Source organism: Temnothorax nylanderi, unplaced genomic scaffold, assembly GCF_030848795.1.
Source record: "Temnothorax nylanderi isolate EJ_2023f unplaced genomic scaffold, tnyl_v1.0 TNYL_tig0998_pilon, whole genome shotgun sequence".
Taxonomy (NCBI): domain Eukaryota; kingdom Metazoa; phylum Arthropoda; class Insecta; order Hymenoptera; family Formicidae; genus Temnothorax; species Temnothorax nylanderi.
The window spans coordinates 11925-28330 of NW_027250060.1; the positions used below are offsets into that span (position 1 = coordinate 11925).

Here is a 16406-nt window from a genome sequence, read left to right on the forward strand (position 1 = left end):
TGCTCTAACAATATTTTAAAATATCTCGTCGATGAGCTCGCGCGTGTAACAATTTATTAAGCCTTCTTAATATGTGCTTTACGAAAATTGGAAATTTACTATATGTCAAACAGGTATTACATTCTTTACAATAATTGAATTGTTTTAAAATAGCAGTAATAATTTCTTGTAAATATTCTGATACAAAATCTACGGTTGATTCTTTATGAACAGTTACATTACTTATCAATTCATGTGGTTCGTCACGTTCATCATTGTTTTCGCAACTAACATCATACACCTCAGCATTTGAAAGATTATCTTCCAAGCACTTTTCTAGCAAAAACAACATAAAGCTATCATGTACAGTTTCGCAATTACCGCCTTTAATTGAAAAAGATTTCATGTTGCTCACCAATAAAGTTATGAATGAATCTTCGAATTGTCGAGGTGTCGGATTTACATTACGAACCCCATGACTTCTAATTTGGCCAAACAAATTTTCAAGTGGATCCTGATTACAAAAACGCGTGTTTAAAAATTTAAAATCATATTTTGTATTAAGTACATTCCAAATTTTTTGAAATCCATCTATAGTGAATAACCAATTTTTTAAACTTGGGATATTTTTTTGAATTTTATGTGTTACCTTATTATCCGAAAGTAGAGTTAAAATCGGGGCAATGAAATATCGGGACTTCGACGGTTTCTCTTCTCGAGACATGTTTTCGATCTCCAGAGAAAAAAAACTGTATTATTATTGTGACGGTATTAGTCCTGCTTGTTATTCCTCCTGCTTGTCGTTGGTCTGTCGCCTGTAAAGTCAAAAAGTCACGCGGTGAAATTGACAACAACCAACGGCAATCAGGACAGCCACCGTATCGCGGAGCGCTCCGAGCGTGTGCGCTCCCATCACGTGACGCCTTATCCACCAACCACGCTGCAGGAATCGGCATGGAGACGTGACGTAAAGGGCTTCGGCCCTCGAGGCGCCCAATGCAACGCGATTATTTAAAGGAAGCTATTCTATTGGATTGATGGATGAGACGTCACCCCTGAACCGAACTTATAAATTAACGTCGCGTGGTAAGACTCTCTTTCTTGTAGACTGTTTGTGATAATAAACTCTATTGTTATTAAAATCAGAAACTCAGTCGAGATACTAAACCGATCCTTCTTTTTCCTGACCGACCATCGCGCGCGCTTACACATTTTTTGGTCCTTCGAGCCGGATTCGTGTTCCGCGTCCGTGTACGGTGCCTGAGTGTGTGCTTCGGTCAGCTCCAGTAAACCTGCAAGGCAATCGTCATGAGTCTCGATATGAATGCGCTCATCTTGAGACAGCAAGAGTTGTTCACCCGCATATCCCGAGCAACTGATAACACGCGGAAATTGGGCAGATCCAACGTTTCTCAAGGCATCCTTGAGGCTCGCATAAAAACGCTGGACTCCAACTGGGCAAAATTTGAAGCCCAACCTGAGACTCTCCTCACGCGATGCCTTGCTGAACTGGGTGAGACAGATTACTACAAGACCGATTTATACGAGACAACAGAGAATGCTTACGTTCTGCAACGGGGCACCCTGACCGACTGGGCAACCTCTCTGACGCAAACGGAGGAGAGTGGTAATGCAGCAACCGCCTCGGCCAGAGAGGCCACTCCGCACAACCTCCTGCCGCGCATCAATCTGCCTCAGTTCTCTGGTGCCATTGAGGACTGGCTCTCCTTCCGAGACCTGTTCCTCTCCGTCGTCAATCGCCATTCCACGATCACTGACGTTGAGAAGCTGCATTATCTTCGAACATCCCTGCAAGGTGAAGCAGCAAAATTAGTGAGAGATCTACCTCTAATTCGTGGCAATTTCGAACGAGCCTGGGCCACGCTCCGGGAGTTCTACGAGAATCAGCGAGTCTTGGTGCGCTCCAACTTCTCCGCTTTCACGGCTCTCGCCAAGATGAAGAGCGAATCTGCGACCGAGCTGCGACGGATCTTCCACGGCATGACGAACACCGTAAATGCTCAGGAGAGCCTCAGTCGACCGATCGCCACTCACGGCATGGATCTCTTTGTACACATCGCGGTCGAGCTACTGGATCATCAAACTCAGCGTGACTGGGAGACCGCCATCCGGACATCGTCGAGGCCTCCCGAGTACGACACTTTCCGAACCTTCGTCATCGAGAAGATTCGCTCGCTCGAGGCCCTCACGCCTGTCACTGCCAAGGGTGAGCCCAAGACCAGCCAAGCCAAGGCTAGCTGCACACGATCCGCGAGGTCGAACCATGCCAAGACTACCGCTGGATCGGGCAGCTGCGTGGTGTGCAAGGGCTCACACTATCTGATGGGCTGTAGTGACTTTCGAGCGAAGACTCCGAGCGAGAGGAAGACCATCGTCGAGAGCAAAAATCTATGCTCTAACTGCTTAGGCAACTACCCAATTGCCAAATGTCCGTCGACCAAGACGTGCATCCTCTGCAATGCGAAGCACCACTCGCTGCTGCATGATGCCACCTCCAAACCAGCGATCGTCGAGGCCAACACACTCACGGCCGTGCAACGTGGCGACGATCGCAAGGCCATTCTGCTGGCCACCGCACGCCTCTCCATCACCGACCGTCATGGGATTCAACACCCGGTGAGAGCTCTGATTGACCAGGGTTCAGAGGTCTCGCTGATCTCCGAGGCGCTGCACAGTGGTCAATTTGAGAGCTTTTAAATTTTTTTTTTTTTTCAAAAAACCTGCGGGGGGTCAAATATAAACGAATCAGGGTAATTTTTTTTTAAAACACTCGTTACAGATTGTACTTTGACAGGTCACTGCCTAAATTTCAAAATAAACAATTGTAAAATTATAAAAGTTAATAGAATTTGCGATTTAGTAATTACAATAATTGTTTTTTAAAGCATCCATTTTTCCTTATTTTCAACGAACTTGAAAATGTATACTCTGGGGTTTTTGAGGTCGCTGATTATGATTCTAAGGTGAAAATTGGTATATTCAAAATGGCGGATCCAATATGGCCGACTTAATTTCGAAAAACGATACAAATTTTATAACTTGGGGGTTTTTGAGGTCGCTGGTTACGAATCTAAGGTCAATATTGGAATATTCAAAATGGCGGATTAAATATGGCAAATAATAATAATACGTCTGTGTAACAGAACGGATATTTTTAAATTTTTTTCTGATAGTAATTGGGGTGAAATTGTAGCAAAACGTTAAGATATTATTTATCTAACAATTTGTAAATTAGAGAATTACTTTATCTACTCGATTAGTTGAAAATTGATATCATAGCTAGGAGCTGTTAGTTTAAATTATTATTCATATGGTTATCTAGCTAAAAGAGTTTATATTCTTTGCTCTTTGTTCATATCAAGTTCGTTATGATTGTACAAATTCTATGTCTTCTAAATGAAATAATCTTTTTCCAATTTCTTTGACTTTTTTATGCTAAGCATCATTAGCTTAATGTATCATTATTAGCAGAAAATGGAAAAGTAACGTAGCATTTACAAAATTGTCATGTAATTTTTGCTAAATAATAAACGTAAAACGTTACTTTTCCATTTTCTGCTAATAATGATACATTAAGCTAATGATGCTTAACATAAAAAAGTCAAAGAAATTGGAAAAAGATTATTTCATTTAGAAGACATAGAATTTGTACAATCATAACGAACTTGATATGAACGAAGAGCAAAGAATATAAACTCTTTTAGCTAGATAACTATATGAATAATAATTTAAACTGACAGCTCCTAGCTATGATATCAATTTTCAACTAATCGAGTAGATAAAGTAATTCTCTAACTTACAAATTGTTAGATAAATAATATCTTAACGTTTTGCCACAATTTCACCCCAATTACTATCAGAAAAAAATTTAAAAATATCCGTTCTGTTACATAGACGTATTATTATTATTTGCCATATTTAATCCGCCATTTTGAATATTCTAATATTGACCTTAGATTCGTAACCAGCGACCTCGAAAACCCCCAAGTTATAAAATTTGCATTGTTTTTCGAAATTAAGTCGGCCATATTGGATCCGCCATTTTGAATATACCAATTTTTACCTTAAAATCATAATCAGCGACCTCGAAAACCCCAGAGTATACATTTTCAAGTTCGTTGAAAATAAGGAAAAATGGATGCTTTAAAAAATAATTATTGTAATTACTAAATCGCAAATTGTATTAACTTTTATAATTTTACAATTGTTTATTTTGAAATTTAGGCAGTGACCTGTCAAAGTACAATCTGTAACGAGTGTTTTGAAAAAAAAATTACCCTGATTCGTTCATATTTGACCCCTCGCAGGTTTTTTGAAAAAAAAATTCAAAAGCTCTCGAATTGACCACTGTGCGCTGGCGCAACGGCTCAAGCTGCAGCGCTCCAAGTCGACCTTCGCCATCTTCGGCATCGGAGGGACGCGTTCCGGCCAGGCTCGAGGGAAGGTCACCCTGCAGCTAACTTCCAATGTGACTGGAGCAACAGTCACCGCTGTCGCCGTCGTTCTGCCGCACCTGTCGCTCTACCACGGCACAGGCCTGCGACAGCTCGACTCCTGGCCACACCTCCTCAACCTTCAATTGGCGGATCCTCAGCTCTCGGCCACTGATCCAGTCGAGCTGCTGCTCGGAGCCGAGGTCTGCTCGTCATCCTCGAGGAGGGCCTTCGAAAAGGCGATCCTGAGGCGCCCATTGCCCAGCGTACCGCTTTCGGCTGGATCATCTCCGGCGGCACGACTGCAGCCCCGCTGCACGGAGCTTTGTCCTGCCACGCCGCTATCGACCACGAGCTCACTAGCCTGGTGTAAAAATTCTGGGAACAGGAGGAGGAGGCCAAGCCGGTCGCCACCCTGACTCCTGCCGAGCAATAATGCGAGGACCACTTCGCACAAACGCACACCCGGCTGCCGTCGGGACGATACATGGTGCGCCTTCCGTGGGCAGCTCCTCCAGCAGACCTCCACGAGACTCGTCATGCCGCGCTGCACCTCCTCAGGTCCATGGAACGGAAGAGTGCCAGAGAGCCCAGATTTGGCGAGCTGTACCAGGCCTTCCTGAAAGAGTACGAGGACCTTGAGCACATGACGGTGGCAGCCGCTCCTCAAAAAGGTGAGCCAGTTGTTTACTTACCTCATCATGGTGCCCTCAAGGAGGCGAGTACCACCACCAAACTCCGCGTCGTGTTTAACGGGTCGCAACGCGTATCGACGCGTATCGACGGGCGAGACTCTCAACTCCTTCCTGCATGTGGGCGCGAATCTTGTGCCGTCGCTGGCGGACGTGCTGCTCCGATGGCGTCGTCACTTGTTCGCGATGATAGCGGATATCGAAAAGATGTACCGTCAAGTGTTGGTGCATCCCGATGACCGCGATTATCAGCGTATCGTGTGGCGCCCGACCCCGACGAGCGAAGTGCTAGACTACCGCATAAACACCGTAACGTACGGCATGGCGGGTTCGCCGTTCCTTGCCATAAGATCCACCAAGCAACTGGCCAAGGACGAGCGAGCCCGATATCCGGAGGGCGCAGCGGCCCTGGAAGACGACTGCTACGTGGACGATGTCGTCACCGGTGCGTCAACCCTCCGCGGCGCGATCGTCCTCCAGACTCAACTTCGTGAGTTATGCATGGCGGGCGGCTTCCCGCTCCGTAAGTGGGCCGCCAACAACGAGGACGTGCTCGACGGAATTCCTCTCGCGCACCGGTTACACCAAACTTCACACGCGTGGGAGCTCGAGAGCCACTCCACCCTCGGCTTGCGATGGTTCACGGGCACAGACAGTTTCGCGTTTCAGATCAAGTCACGCGTCGTAACCACATTCACGAAACGAACCGCACTGGCTGAAACCGCCCGACTGTTCGACCCGCTCGGATGGCTCGCTCCTGTCGTGGTGCGCGCAAAAATCCTCATGCAATCCGCGTGAATGCAGAGACTCGAATGGGACACTCCACTTCCACCAGTCGACGCGCTTGTGTGGCAAGAGCTCATCGCCGAACTTCCCATCCTCGAAGCCGTGCGGATTCCCCGCTGGATCGGTGTCGGAGCGAGCGAAACCCGGTTTGAACTCCATGGATTCGCTGACGCGTCGGAACGCGGCTTCGCGGCCGTCGTCTATCTCCGCGTGACTACCGCGTCCGGAGACATTCAGGTGCACCTGCTCGTGGCCAAGACAAGGGTCGCCCCGCTGAAACAAGTGTCACTGCCGCGCCTCGAGCTCTCGGCCGCCGCCCTCCTCACTGACACCGCGCACCACGTTCAAGACACGTTGAAGCTGCCTGATTCGGAGACTCACTTGTGGTCGGACTCCATGGTGACCCTCCACTGGATTAGTGGTCATCCATCGCGATGGAAAACATACGTCGCGAACCGCGTATCCCACATACAACGGCGCCTCCCGGAAGCCCGATGGCACCACGTACCGGGGACTGAGAATCCCGCCGATTGTGCCTCGCGCGACATTTCTCCTCGCGAACTTCTGGACCATCCTCTGTGGTGGAGCGGCCCTGAGTGGCTCACACTCCCTAAATCCTCCTGGCCGAGCGAGCCCAACGAGGACTTTGACGAGGACACCGGGGAGCAGAGGGTGTCCTGCAGCACCGCCATTGTGGAGGTGACCGAGCCTGAGTTGCTGCGTCGCTTCTCTGGGCTGCAGCGGCTTCTTCGAGTGACAGCTTGGTGTCTTCGCTGGCGCCGTCCTCAGAAAACTTCACTCACTCCCGAGGAAGTCACTCGCGCACTGCACACGTGGCTCCGCACCGTGCAGCACTGCCACTACAACACCGAGATCACCACACTCAAGGACACTCAGCCTGTTCATCATCGCAGTCGGCTCGCCCGGCTGAATCCCTTCCTCGACGCTCACGGGATTCTCCGAGTCGGAGGCCGCCTGAAACACTCCATACTTACCTTCGACGAACGCCACCCGACAATCATCCCGCCGACGTCGTGGCTCACTCGACTCATTGTGGACTCCTGTCATCGACGAACACTGCACGGTGGGGTGCAACTCACTCTGGGCACCGTCCGTCAGCAGTACTGGATACCTCAAGGACGAGCCGTAGTGAAACAACTGCTGCATCGATGTGTCACATGTGCTCGGTGGCGGGCGGCAACTCCACAGCCGCCAATGGGCAATCTACCCGGGGCCCGAGTTACACCGTCGCGGCCTTTTCTCCGAACTAGGCTGGATTATGCTGGACCAATCCTGCTGCGCACCACAAGGGGCCGAGGACACAAGGCGCATAAGGCGTTCATCGCCGTCTTGGTCTGCATGAGCACCCGAGCCGTGCACCTAAAAGTCGCGTCGGATTATTCCGCAGACGCTTTCCTTGCCGCATTTCGCCGATTCACCTCACGCCGCGGCGTGTGCAGCGACGTATACAGTGATTGCGGCACCAATTTTGTGGGAGCCGACCGACAACTCCAGGAACTCTTCCGGGCCTCCACCTCCGACGGCCGTCGCATCGCGCACAACACTTTAGGACAGGGGACACGCTGGCACTTCAATCCTCCCTCCGCCCCTCACTTTGGAGGGCTATGGGAAGCCGCCGTGAAGTCGGCGAAACACCACCTTCGGCGAGTAATTGGCGATGCAACACTGACATTCGAGGAAATGTCCACCTTCCTCGCGCAGGTGGAGGCCTGCCTCAATTCACGCCCACTGCAAGCAATGTCCGACGATCCAGACGACTTCACGGCACTGACTCCGGGCCACTTTCTCATCGGGAGCCCGCTCATTGCCATTCCGGAACCGGCCCTCGACGACACGGCTGTCAATCGGCTCGATCGGTGGCGACACGTGCAGCTCATGCGAGACCACTTTTGGCAGCGGTGGGCTCGCGAATATCTCCAGAGCCTTGCATCGCGGCCAAAATGGTGGAAGACGAGCCCTACACCGGAAATCGGGTCTCTGTGCCTCATCACAAGCGAGACTGCACCACCAACGAGATGGCCCTTAGCGCGCATCACCTTGTTGCACCCTGGCGACGACGGCATCGTCCGCGTGATCACCGTCCGGACTGCGAAGACCGAGCTTACGCGGCCTCTCACGAAAGTGGTGCTACTTTCCGTATCAACCGCTGAGAATCAACCGATCACTCACGAGTGAGCACCACGAATGCTCACAACAACGCAATGCTAATCACGTATTCTGTTCACAGAACGAAACTTGTCATCTGTTCTACTATAATCTAGCGCTGATCCTGCATAGATCAACACCCGGCCACGACTGACTACTGCGCATACCCGGCCGCGCATTCCACCACGCACTTCGACCGCGGCATCGATCGATGCGCATCGACCGCAAGTCACCCTAGCAAGACATCTAGGGCCATCACGCGGAGCCAATCGTCACTACTTGCCGAGGCGGGCGGGATGTCCGAAAGTAGAGTTAAAATCGGGGCAATGAAATATCGGGACTTCGACGGTTTCTCTTCTCGAGACATGTTTTCGATCTTCAGAGAAAAAAAAAACTGTATTATTATCGTGACGGTATTAGTCCTGCTTGTTATTCCTCCTGCTTGTCGTTGGTCTGTCGCCTGTAAAGTCGAAAAGTCACGCGGTGAAATTGACAACAACCAACGGCAATCAGGACAGCCACCGTATCGCGGAGCGCTCCGAGCGTGTGCGCTCCCATCACGTGACGCCTCATCCACCAACCACGCTGCAGGAATCGGCATGGAGACGTGACGTAAAGGGCTTCGGCCCTCGAGGCGCCCAATGCAACGCGATTATTTAAAGGAAGCTATTCTATTGGATTGATGGATGAGACGTCACCCCTGAACCGAACTTATAAATTAACGTCGCGTGGTAATGAGAGCAGATTGTTCGCTCTCGCTCGCAATAGATAACGTCGTCTCTCGTGAAGCAAGTCGTAGTGAATCTGAAACGGAAACTGTGATCATTCTGGAACTTTCTTGTAGACTGTTTGTGATAATAAACTCTATTGTTATTAAAATCAGAAACTCAGTCGAGATACTAAACCGATCCTTCTTTTTCCTGACCGACCATCGCGCGCGCTCACACACTTATCTATAAATGTCATGTTTCGAAGTACATTTTTAGCATTCGTCCAGAATTAATGATGGACACTCTCTTCCGTTACAGGAGATTGTAAATTATTATCTACTGTATTAACACTATTAACTGACAATGAGTCAAACAAGTCATTGAAGAAATTCACGACTTCCGCAGTTGCAATTCCTTCTTCGAAGTCAATTTTAAGCGTTTGGTCCTTAATTTGTGTAGTACCTGCAAAAGTAAAAATAATTTATTATAAACATTTATTTTTAAAAGAAATACGTTTTTCTCTTTATTTTTTCTCTTTATTATATATATGTATAAAATACTTACATTGTGCTCTTGTCAGCATCTCAATACAACTTGCAACTGTTCCACTCAGTACTTGCGATGCGTATTTTACACGCATTTTTTTATTTTATTTTCTATTACGTGCTCCTTTGTTATTTTTTTTAATTGTGGGCGAATTATGTTTATTGCTCGGTCCATTAACCACGCTGTTTTTATCACATCCCATGATGCTATTCGTTTAGGAATATTACCCTCACAAGTTATTGCGAAATCTTTCGTTAATAAGTTGTTCCTAATACCTTTAAGAAGATGCGGAGGATCAAATAAAGGAACAACTTCTACTTCGCCGACTTCAAATGTTTGTCCTATAAACAATAAGTAATTTTATTATTTTTTTTTACAACACGTGTAACAATATAATAAATAACAATTTACCTTGTTTTCTTTTTTCAAAATTCCGTCTCATATCTGTTCGTAATAATAACTGATTAATAGCTGCAATGTTCGTTGACCCTTGATCACAGACAGTAGCAATGATGTGAAAGCCTGCTTTACTGATTTTATTTATATGCTCTTTAATACAACGGATTAACTGTGGTGTATTTGTTGTTTTTGAGCAAAAATTATATGATACGGGCATTTTCCAGCTCGTATTTAACCCACGTAACATAAAGACTAACGCATGGTCCGCAACTTTACTTGTACGGTAGTTGCCCCAATCTTCAAAGCCGTATATAACATCTCTTCGAGTATCATACATGACGTTAGGTTGTATAGAAACCTCATCCCATATTAAGATACATACTGTGTCCTTTCTTGACATTTTTTGAGCCATTCTCTCCAAATGTTAAAGGATTAAAGGATTTAATCCAGTGGAAAGAGGTATTTTCTGGAGCACTAACTGTAAAGTTTGTATAGATGGGATATGTCTAAAAACATTACGCAAACAATTATACGCATGCTTCCCCATCGTTTTATATAATGTTAAGGCCAATGCCTTCTGTTTAGCTTCATATCGATGTCCCTAAAAAGTATTTAAAAATATTGAAATAAATATTTAAATAAAAATATTTGCGCACTAACAAAATATTCAAAAACATGCAATCTGCGCAAAGTTATACTAATATACAACACATGCATCTTGTATTATATTATACAAAATTAAATGAAATATGCATACTGTAAAAAACAAAGTATTTTAGCTAATCTAGTGGCAAAAAGCATTAATTTCATGCAAATTATTGTGCAAATTAAAAAGAATAAAAAGCATACGAAGCATCAGGTTGAAATGTTATAAATAATAATAATATTTTTTCATAAATATAAATACATTGCAATACGTGTATTAAGCTCTAGTGGAAATCTAAGGTTGAGAGAAATGGGCTAAATGAGAGTCAAGCGCTGTTGATGGTGCACAGAGATGTTCAAGACATCTCTATGCACTATCAACAGCGTTTGGCTCTCATTTAGTTCGTTTCTCTCAACCTTAGATTTTCTAACATTTGCAATATGCAACATGCATATTGCAAATATAATAATTAAGCAATTATTATTAATTTTGTTAGTGGAGACAGAAATAGCTGCAGACGTAACTTTAATGAATGCACGAGTGCGATAAAAAAATTAGTCATAAAGAGCAAAAAGATGAACAAAAGGAAGAAAAATGTAATAATATATTTGTTGCAATTGTTTGTTATATTCCTTACTACTTGTAATAAATCAGAAATATTTTATAGTTATAAAAGATTGAAATAAATATCTAAAAAGTTATTAAAAATGCAAAAACTGTGAAATTATTATGCAAAATAACTACATTACAATAGCAGTAATAAGAGTAGTAAATATAAAAAAGATCACGCATACAAAATTACATATATACAATATCAATTCATATCAACTCACCGTAACGGATATTTGAATATTATCTGTCATTTGAACTATTTTTATCTTTTTCGATACATAATTATTGCTTCCTTCATTGTTATATTTGTTATCTAATGATAACAATAACATGTTTTGAGCCATTCTCTCCAAATGTTCAAGGATTAATAAAATGTTCTGTTGAATGCTTTGCTTTTCGTGCTCCAGGAGTTGCCCTGGTAATGCCCGGAAATTCAGCCAGAATTCGATGATATTTATTTTCGACGGAAAGGACTTTTACTGCCCCTATTGCCTCGGATCTTGCTGATCCCTTAGCATGGATTTGAGTCGTTCCATCAAGAAGAACTCCATTTTGTAAGTCTGGTAGCAGATGGTAGTAAGCTAAAAGTCTGCTCCTATAATTGGCTGTGTGACGTTTGCTACTACAAATCGCCAAGGAAATGCACATCGCAAGCCGAATTCTGGCTAAAGAGTGACCCATCCGTATGTCGTAATTGTTGTATCGTTTGCTGCAAATAATTCGTAATTTGTAGGTTTTTTAAACCCTGCTGTCATTGATCTCGGAAAGACACTGACGTCTGATCCAGTATCAATAAGAAATCGTCTCTTAGTTAACTGGCAAGTTACGAAGAGGCGGCGGGGCCTTGGGGCGGGTTCACTGGCCGCCATCAGTGACTGCCCTGATCTTTTTCCGTTTTGAATGCACACGGCTGTGTGCACTTCTTGGCTTTTTCGCCAAATCTATTGTGGTAGAAGCAGTTCTTGTCATTGTAATTTCTCCCTTTTGATTGGCTTCTGCTTCGGCTTCGGTCTCTCTTTCCTTCGAACTTCTTTTTTGATTTGTCTCTTGAGAGACGTGTTGTGAGTGATTCGACTTGTTTGGTCAAAGTCTGGATCTGCTCTTCGAGCGTTTTTCTCTGACCCTCAACAATCGTGGCAGCTATCACAGCTTTATTTGACATTTCGTGGATGCGATCTGCTTGCTGTGTCACGTCATTTAACGGATCATCGATTCTGGTTGCAAGAACCATCTGCATTTGTGTTGGGAGTCTCCCGAGCCAGAGCGTTCGAAGGAGAGAGTCTGGTACATTGCTTCCGGCCAGAGTGCGCAAGTGTCGAAGAAATTGTGACGGCTTTCTGTCTCCAATCTCTTCAAACTCTAGGAGTTGTCGGGTTCGTTGCTCTTGAGAAACCGTAAGTTTCTGTATGAGCGCTTTTTTTCACCGTCTCGTATTTGTCAGCCTTCGGGGGCTGTGTAATTACGTCTTTGATCTCCTTGATCTGTCTGGAATCTAGCTGGGCAATGGCACAAGAGTATTTCGTCGTATTTGCTGTAATTCCGCTCAGGACGAATTGGCCTTCTAGCTGTGCGAACCACAACTCGGGCTCATCGTTCCAGAATGGCGGTATTCTTATTGAAACTCTTACAACCTGGTTTCTCCATTTACCTGAACTCTTCCATCGCCCTCCATTTTGCAATCTCAGCGATCACGTCGGGGTCACCAATTTAGGAAATTATCTATTATGTCGCTTGTTATCGCTCGCAGTTTACTTTTTCCTATATATACGAAGCTCGCTAAGATAAATCGACTCTGTTTTACATTTTAACCTTTTATTTGAACATTTTTTAACACTTTGCACAGTTTAGACATTTATGGCAACTTGAACATACATTCTCTTTATTATATTTTCTTTGGTTATAATTATAGTTTCCTCTATTATTTCTCCTTCGTTCTCTTCCTCGTGACTTCGTCTGCGTAGCTATACTTCGATGTATCACTTCTGGGCGTTGTGATTCCGAGGTCTGCGTAGCTATACTTCGATGTATCACCTCTGGGCGTTGTGATTCCGAGGTCTGTGTAGCTTTAGTGTCGTGGTTTCGAGGAAAGGGAGGTAGAGGAGAGATGAGGCATGGTACTTGAAACTTTTTCAAGAGTAACTTCAACTCTGGCTTCGGCGTTGAGGTTACTGGAAGGAAAGGAGATTTTGATTTTGGTGAAACCAAGAGTGTTGGTCGGCTGGCGCTAAGAATCGGCAAGTGGCCGAAAGGTCGTCCTGCGCCAGATAGCGACCTTGCGCTTATGGTTACGTTACCTCTTGGTGACGGTGTCCTGGCACCGGAGGTATGAGGACTCTCGAGGGAAGGTAAAGATCTCGCCGTCGAGCGTTGAGCGTCGATCTCTTGGTGGCTAGCACCGGAGGGTGGTTTTATAATCACCTTCCTCCGAGGGTCTGGCACCGCACGCCTTGCGCTGGGTGGCGGTTGAGAACCGCTTTTCGGAATCACCTTTTTTGGCGGATTCAGGAAGAGGTCAGGAGCCGTGTGTCTTGCACCGGGAGTCGACTGGGCGTCGTTCGCAGGGCTGTCGCTCAATACCACCTTTTTCCTCTTTACAGTATAATGCTGTAAAGGGAGAGGTTGTGTTCTGCGTTGTTCCGTCGACTGCTTAATCACCGCTTCCTCGGCGAGCCGGGAAGGGTGCTGGGTGTTATTGGAGCGTGGCGTGGTGAGGCTAGCTCAAATGCTTCGGCCGACTGCTCACAATCTACCAAATCTTTCCTGCGACGGGCTCCTCTTTTATACCCGAGAAAATCGGCGGCAAGTATCAACAACGGGATTGCTAGGATACTTGCGTTTCGTGAAACTTGCAATCTGTCATCCAGGAAGCGATCTGAAATTCTCGCTTACCGATGACTTGAATCTTTCTACTTTTGACGACTTGAATTTGCCCCGCGCGCATCGTAAATAATAACCTGCTTGCTGTCGCGGAAACCACGTGTCGTCGGAGCGGAGGTACAGAGGTTACCCTGGAGGCTGGTGGCTTACGGAGGTTGCCACAGTATACAAGTAACCTTTTTCTTTTAAGCCATCGCCAATTTTTCTCCATACAATTTTATTTCTTATTTTGTCATTCTTGAATAAAGTAAGATGATCCTTGTATAGACAGAAAAGAAGCTTAATAGCTGAATTTTGCCATGTACCTGAATGTTCCATTGTAGCAAAAATATAACAAAAAATAAATATCAATAATAATAACTTATGATTTCGTATTATATGTATATGTTATGGTCAAAGCCCGAAACGCGGGCATTCCTAGGATTGACTGGTCAATTCTGGGGAACGACCAAGCGTCTTGGTCAAAGCCCGAAATAAGTTTTGCGTTTCGGCTTTTGACTAGTCAATCCTAAGAATAACTAATACAGCTGGTCAAAGTTAGAAACTAAGGAAAATTACTTCGGACTTTTACTAGTCAATCCTAGGAATAACTAATACAGCTGGTCAAAGTTAGAAACTAAGAAAAATCACTTCGGACTTTTACTAGTCAATCCTAGGTGTGGCTTAATTCGGACTGTGTGACTGTTAACAAATAAAATCAAGATTTTTTTTACTAAATTAAGTTCTTATTGTTAACATAATCTAGCTTTTTATTTACTTTACTCTAGTACATGGTTTTTTTTCTCCTTAAGTTTAAAAATGTAGCTTTGGTAAAATATTTTATAAACATAACATCTTAGAAAGTACTTATATTTAGTGTATGGTAATTCTTTACAATAGGGCCCTTTCCGAATTTTGATATTTCCGATCGAGAATGTGAGATCGAGTCGTATATTTCGACAGTTTCGGCAATCTTCGACCACCGAAAGAACTGGTGCGATATTTTGGACCGAGCGTGACGAAGATTGAGTACAATAGCACGTCTTATCAGCGATACGATCAGAGCATCTGTGGACAATTGTGCTTGCAATTTCTCCGTACGATCGATGACGATCGACGCTAATTTAAAACCTGACGACGCGCCGTGTGGAGACTCAGTGTTCGTCGAACAGCTTCCGTCGACATGTCTATAACGTTCACGCTGACCGGGAAGAGCAGCATCCTCGCGGAGCACTATTTTCCCGCCGTGGATCTGAGCGACGGTGACTACGAGCCTTATCACACGATTCCGAACGTGAATTCCTCGAATAATAAATTTTATTTTGACGAGAATGACACGGAAATTACGATTCCCGAGGGATCGTACGAGATACGGGCCATACACGAGTTTTTGAAACGTGAAATTTCACAGAAACGTCCGCGACGCGTAGTTCGTTCCAGTGATCTCGACGATCGTACGTCGGTCGCGAATATCGCGCGAGCGGAGACCGTTCGCTCGAACGGCTACGAAGACGAGGCCGCGGAATACCCGATAGTGCTCCACGCAAATTACAATACGATGAAGAGCGAGATCAAGTGCGCTTTCAGAGTGAACTTTAACAAACCGATAACTTCGGATCGCTGCTGGGATTCTCGTCGACGCGTATATTGCAGCCGGGACAGTGGCACGAATCGGACGCACCGATTAATATTATCAACGTAAACATTATCCGCGTGGAGTGTAACGTGACCGCGGGTGCGTACAACAACGGCAAACGCGTTCATACGATACACGAGTTTTCATCAAGCGTACCACCGGGATATAAGATATCGGAAACGCCAGCGCAGATCATTTACCTGCCGATCATCGCGCGGAGCGTTACGAATCTAACGATACGCGTCGCTGATCAAGACGGACGATTGCTCGATTTTCGCGGAGAAGAGATCACCGTCAGATTGCACGTACGACGGCGAGAGCGATAACGTGGCAGCCGTGTGCGTGAGTGTACGCGCGACATATGAGATGCTAGTGTTGAACGATTCGGAGCACGCGACAGATAACAGTAATATCTTTACAGCTGCGCCGATCGACGATATCATCAAGTCGACATTCGGCGGCGTTAAACAAGAGACGAGAAAGAAGCTCAACGCGTCGAACGTTAAGTTTTACAATCTCTAGGATTCGCGGTGCGATACATCTGAACGATGACTGAAATTCTCAACATCGGAGGCGAGCCGGTCTTTGACGATCGCATCGTCAAGATCGAGACTCACACGTACAACCCGTACGCCAACACAACGTTTGACTATAGCGACGAGATACGAATACCCATACAACAGCAGGATCTGTATACGTTGCCGTGCGAAAGTTTTCTCTACGGCTGCGTTTCGCTATTTACTCGCAGTACTGGCAGCACTGTAAATCCGTTCCAATATACGCGGCAGTAAGCTGTCAAAGCGTTTTCGTGTTCATGTAACGTCATAGATTTTGTCGTAACTTCCTACTTTCATTACTGCGGCTCGCGAAGTGAGGCATTCGCAGTAAGAACATGGCGGCTATGGCGGCACCTTTGGAAGAATT

General features: G+C 45.6%; 3 protein-coding genes across 3 annotated transcripts; 2 read left to right on the forward strand and 1 right to left on the reverse strand.

Moving 5' to 3' along the window:
* Positions 1-1287: 1287 nt before the first annotated feature.
* On the forward strand, positions 1288-2697 carry LOC139786277 (uncharacterized). Its single transcript, XM_071725439.1, has one exon. It carries the CDS (start codon positions 1288-1290, stop codon positions 2695-2697), a length of 1410 nt encoding a protein of 469 aa, XP_071581540.1.
* A 3226-nt stretch (positions 2698-5923) lies between these two features.
* On the forward strand, positions 5924-8107 carry LOC139786278 (uncharacterized). Its single transcript, XM_071725441.1, has one exon. It carries the CDS (start codon positions 5924-5926, stop codon positions 8105-8107), a length of 2184 nt encoding a protein of 727 aa, XP_071581542.1.
* A 969-nt stretch (positions 8108-9076) lies between these two features.
* Positions 9077-9979, reverse strand: LOC139786275 (uncharacterized). Its single transcript, XM_071725438.1, has 3 exons — positions 9745-9979; positions 9451-9674; positions 9077-9232 (listed from the first exon to the last, which is right to left on the reverse strand). The coding sequence occupies exons 1-3, from the start codon at positions 9977-9979 to the stop codon at positions 9077-9079; spliced, it is 615 nt and encodes a 204-aa protein (XP_071581539.1).
* Positions 9980-16406: the final 6427 nt, after the last annotated feature.

What these genes read in the sequence shown, in the direction of transcription:
- LOC139786277 (XM_071725439.1), top strand. Translation starts at nt 1,288, where the DNA reads ATGAGTCTCGATATGAATGCGCTCATCTTGAGACAGCAAGAGTTGTTC.
- LOC139786278 (XM_071725441.1), top strand. Translation starts at nt 5,924, where the DNA reads ATGCAGAGACTCGAATGGGACACTCCACTTCCACCAGTCGACGCGCTT.
- LOC139786275 (XM_071725438.1), bottom strand. Translation starts at nt 9,979, where the DNA reads ATGTTACGTGGGTTAAATACGAGCTGGAAAATGCCCGTATCATATAAT. An exon ending in TTTTGAAAAAAGAAAACAAG is followed by an intron (nt 9,675 to 9,744) that starts GTAAATTGTTAT and finishes TATTGTTTATAG; the next exon opens with GACAAACATTTGAAGTCGGC. An exon ending in AAAAAATAACAAAGGAGCAC is followed by an intron (nt 9,233 to 9,450) that starts GTAATAGAAAAT and finishes ACACAAATTAAG; the next exon opens with GACCAAACGCTTAAAATTGA.